Source organism: Lygodium microphyllum, chromosome 12, assembly GCF_053477565.2.
Source record: "Lygodium microphyllum isolate KBCC chromosome 12, Lygodium_microphyllum_v1.1.10, whole genome shotgun sequence".
Taxonomy (NCBI): Eukaryota; Viridiplantae; Streptophyta; class Polypodiopsida; order Schizaeales; family Lygodiaceae; genus Lygodium; species Lygodium microphyllum.
Genome location: NC_141146.1, coordinates 70478926 through 70483437, shown reverse-complemented (window position 1 = coordinate 70483437; position 4512 = coordinate 70478926). Strand labels below are relative to the sequence as shown.

General features: G+C 42.9%; 1 protein-coding gene across 1 annotated transcript; it reads left to right on the top strand.

Annotated features, from left to right (window-relative positions):
• Nucleotides 1–334: 334 nt before the first annotated feature.
• LOC148027893 (uncharacterized) lies at nucleotides 335–4006 on the top strand. The gene is made up of 5 exons (XM_087689603.1): nucleotides 335–1531; nucleotides 1643–1771; nucleotides 1965–2075; nucleotides 2720–2862; nucleotides 3304–4006. The coding sequence occupies exons 1-5, from the start codon at nucleotides 611–613 to the stop codon at nucleotides 3575–3577; spliced, it is 1578 nt and encodes a 525-aa protein (XP_087545729.1). The 5' UTR covers nucleotides 335–610; the 3' UTR covers nucleotides 3578–4006.
• Nucleotides 4007–4512: the final 506 nt, after the last annotated feature.

Below are 4512 nucleotides of genomic sequence, written 5' to 3'. Positions count from 1 at the left end.
AACATTTTGCAAAATTTACCTCTATGAGGCATCCTTTGCAAATGGAGACAGAGTTATGGAATTCACGAGAAACGGCAAATTGAGCCGTGTGCGAATGCCCTCTCAAGAAAAAGAAAACCGATAACATTTGGACCTTTTTTATTTTTCCATTGGATGGGAAAAAAGCAATGCCTCACTTGAAACCCTTCCAAAGAGTGGTAGGGTTTTCTTGTTCAATTTTTAATACAAATTTCAACTTTTGTTTATTTTAAAAAGAGCTTTTATAAAGAGAGCCAATCTATTGCCACGTGTGCTAATTCTGAAGGAACACTTTGATTAGGAAATCGAGGTGAGACTGATGAGACAAGAAGGCAAAGCCTAAAAACGAACCATGTCGGTCTTTGCTTTGTTTTTTGAAGTTGCGAGGAAGAACGGGCAAATTCCGGGATGCTTGCGTTTGTGAATCTGATGCTCCATCCCTCCATGAATTTATATGAATCATTCAACGTAGACACTGGTTTTCTCTGACAGCAGAGCCTGCTCATCACACGCTCCTCATCTTTCTCATCATCGCGATCATCGTCGCCGTCGTCGTCATCATCATCAGAATAGCAATACAGTAATTGGGCTGATGGATTTGCTCAGAGAATATAATTCTGCCCATCTTCAGGCCACGGATCATCATCATCATCATCAGGAGAGCACTGCAATTCGGGCGCAGAGATCAGAAGAGTCTAATAATAGTAATCATGGTGATGATGATCATCATCAAAACGACAGCAGTGTAATTAGGCAGATGGATTTGCTGACAGAGGATCAGTCTTCTTCTTCTTCTTCTTCTTTTTCTTGTACTGATGCTCCTCAACATAATCGGAAATCGCTGAGAGAAGATCAGTCTTCTTCCCCATTTATTCTGGTGGAGGACAGTGCCGACCTCCATCTCGACCCCAAGCTTACCGTCCAGCAGCTCCAGGGTCTGCTGTCCGAGGCCCAAGCAGAGAAAAAGGCGTGGGTTACTGAGAGGGACCTCCTCTCCTCCCAAGCCTCTCAATTGGAAGAAGAAAACCACTGCATCCAATCACAATTGGATGCTGCAATCGCTGCACGGCTCGATCTTGAGGCCTCCCTCCGCCGTATGACAGATCGGTGCAGTTCCTTGGAGCAAGAGAAGCTCACCCTTTCTGAGAAGGTGCATTCTATGATGGCAGTATTTGATCAGCTGGACGGCATCAGGCCGCAGCCAAAAGGTCATCCGGCAGAGTGCTCTCAATATGATCTGAGGAAGCATCTGACTGAAACGGAGCTCAGTGGTGTACAGGCTGGATGTACATCCAGTATCAAGGGTGAGAAGGACTCCATGTTTCGTACCATGGTTCAATCCATGGACATGGAGCTTTTCAATAAGGCTGATGCATTGGCTAGATCATGTGAGACTGTGACAGAGGCCGACTCCCCTTGCCGCCAGTCTAATGAGATAATTGGAGTTTTCTCTTCAGCTTCAGATGACACCAATGTTTCTACACCGATGAGCACAAGGTTGTGGCTTTTAGAGGTATGCCTCTTATAAGTATCTTGAATATGCTTAACGGACAACTTGACATTCTATGATGAGGAGAAAACACAGGATTTTATCACTTATAGTCACGTCTTGTGGCTTTGACAGGAGGAGGTGCAGACAAGAGATAAAGAATTAGATGAGCTGAAGGATAGAATCAGGGACTTGGAGCTCTCCTTTGAGCAGGTAACAGTTGGAAGCTGCACAGATCCACAGGCAGAGCAGCTAAAGGATGAGGTATGTCATGTTATTTGTATGCTGCAACATGTACTAGTGGTTTTGTGTTTGCTACTAGGTTTCCGGATGACTCTGAAAGGGATTTAGGTATAACGTCTAGGTGAATGATCCCATGAAGCCATGCATTTCCTGCAATGAACTAGATATGCTTATGTTTGACTATCTGATGTTGAGTATCTTACCTCTGTGACAGCTAATACGCTTGCAAAAGCAAAATGCTTTCCTTTCACGACGAGAGCAGGAGCTGCTGTCAACTGTGCGCACTGAGAGTGTTCTTCAGGAAGAGATTCAGCACTTGCAGGAGGTATATATGTGACTTAAGCATACTTATGACTAATTTTGAGTAAAACTGCCTAGTACTAAACCAACTGTCATTATCAGTTAACTTCTGGCCCTCACACAAACATGGCAGGACATTATTCATCTTCCTGATTGCTGGGTTTTTACATTGGCCCTAGGCCTGTGAAATTCAAAACAGGGATTACTCAAGAGGGGATACTCTATGAAGTGTATTCAGTAGGAAAATATCAAGCTGTGTTCTGACTCTAGGAAATACAGTAGACTAACATATCCTAAACTTATTATACTTTTTTATTTTCATTTAAATCACACAAGTATCATGATTGTTAGGGTTTCATACTACACGTCCTGGTGGGACCACGATGCCGGTGTTCAATAGATAGTCAACAGGCACAATGAATGCATGGGCAGACAGATGGAGCACAGGCTATGCTTGGCACTTACACGAGTCACAATTTTCTTGCATAATTTTTACGCTCCTTGTATTGAAGAATCCAACATGCTACATCTCTCATCTTTAACATCCTGTGATAATGTCTGCTGCAATGAGCCTCTTTCTTATCACTATTCACTTGCCACTTTTAGACCATAAAGTGACTCGTGGATGTGAAGATGAAGTCTTTCTCTCTTTGTGTTTGTGCTTCTCAGGAAAGTGACTTCCTGGCGGCTCGTCTGTCAAAGGTATTGGAGGCAGCAAAGGATCCACATTTGCTTGAGAAAGTTGCTGATTTGGAGCAAGATTTAGCAGAAGCCATGGAAATCAACAACATGTACAAATCCCAACTCGCAAGGTAGTGTGGCTTTTCATGCATGTTTTGTGCTATCTTATCTATTTGCTTTCCATTCAAGGTCCCAAACAAGAACATGCATATAATACACAGTAAGTTTTAGACAATTTCCCATCATATTCCCACATTGTGAATTATGACAACATCATGAGCTTTGGTGAAGGAGAGACTGCACACCTAGCTAGGTGTGATTGTGGGCAAGGGCCTGCCGGCTCCCTGCCCCCAACCGCACCTTGATAGGTATGTGGTGCCTCCCAAGTAGACCCTTGCCCCCAACTCCACCTAGCTAGCTACATGGTGCCTTCCAAGCAGAAAGTCAAGATGTTGAACTCTACAGGGAAAAACAAGGAAAAAGAGCCCCTTTTCCCATGTGGGAGTGTCAAAAAAGTTACTCTGATATTTCTTTTTTTTTAATTGATGCATTTCCTCTATGCTGTCTTGCAGTCTTCTTGAGAATGAGAGTGGCAAGGAGTGTGGTGGATCAAGTGCTGGAAAGGATGAGGGGGATCGAGTCCTGGAGGATCTTCTCAAGTACAAACAGAAGGCAGCAAAATTGGAGGAAGAATTGAATGATATCCATGTGGAGTATAGCCACATGAGCCTCAAGTTTGCTCAAGCTGAAAATGCAAGAGGAGAGCTCATCTTAACTATCAAGAAACTTGAGAATCAACTTGCACAAGCAAATGCGCTACGTGCAGCACGTAGTCAGCAACTTTGATCCCCTCCACAGAGAGGCAATTGACAAGAATTGAGAAGGCACACTTGCATTCAAACTAGTACTAACATTAGGAGAGAAGTCAAGTGGGAAGGTATTGCTTGCAAAGCAATATGGTCCTGGAATAGAGCTTGTGAGGTGGGTAAATTCAAGTGGGAAGGTGTTATTGTTTGCAAAGCAATATGGCCCTGGAAGAGAGCTTGTGAAGTGGGTAAATTAAGTCAAATGGACTTGGCCAAGGTATTAAAAGTCTGAACTAGTAGTGTATGCACTGATATTCTATCAGTTAATATAGCATTTTGTGTTCAAGAGACTCTTTGGAAATTGGAAATTTGGTGTGTATTCTGCCCAATGTGCCAGTTTGCCGTTGGTACTACGTCCCAGACATCATAATGGACAGGTGTAAAATGTGTTGAGATGGGCTCCTTCCCATGTAAATGTGTTTAAATAGACATCAATAACTTTTCGGGAAATTCAAGGCGATTAACCCACAAACAAAAAACCATTGATGGCGCCTTTAGCTGTATGCCGAATCGTCTTTTTTAAAAAAATAATGCTGTAATTGTACTATCAAACATGTAAAGGTGATTACATCAGCACGCCAAAGGCATGCAACAAAGCTTAGCCTACATGATACTGCGGTAATTGTACTATCAAACATGTAAAGGTGGTTACATCAGTACGCCAAAGGCATGCAACAAAGCTTAGCCTACGTACTAATGCGGTATTTGTATTATAGGTAAAGGTAATTACATCATCAGTATGCCAAAAGGCAAGCCACAAGCTTAGGCTACTTCGTGGAGGGAAGCTTCCTGAACATTATCTTTAACACATGCGCCTTATCTTGCAGCTTTCTCCAAAGCACAATTACCTCTTCTCTAAGACTTGGGAGTAAAAACCTCTCGCACCAAAACCTGCTCATTCCCAAAGAGCTACCA

What these genes read in the sequence shown, in the direction of transcription:
- LOC148027893 (XM_087689603.1), top strand. Translation starts at nt 611, where the DNA reads ATGGATTTGCTCAGAGAATATAATTCTGCCCATCTTCAGGCCACGGAT. An exon ending in CAAGGTTGTGGCTTTTAGAG is followed by an intron (nt 1,532 to 1,642) that starts GTATGCCTCTTA and finishes TGGCTTTGACAG; the next exon opens with GAGGAGGTGCAGACAAGAGA. An exon ending in CAGAGCAGCTAAAGGATGAG is followed by an intron (nt 1,772 to 1,964) that starts GTATGTCATGTT and finishes CCTCTGTGACAG; the next exon opens with CTAATACGCTTGCAAAAGCA.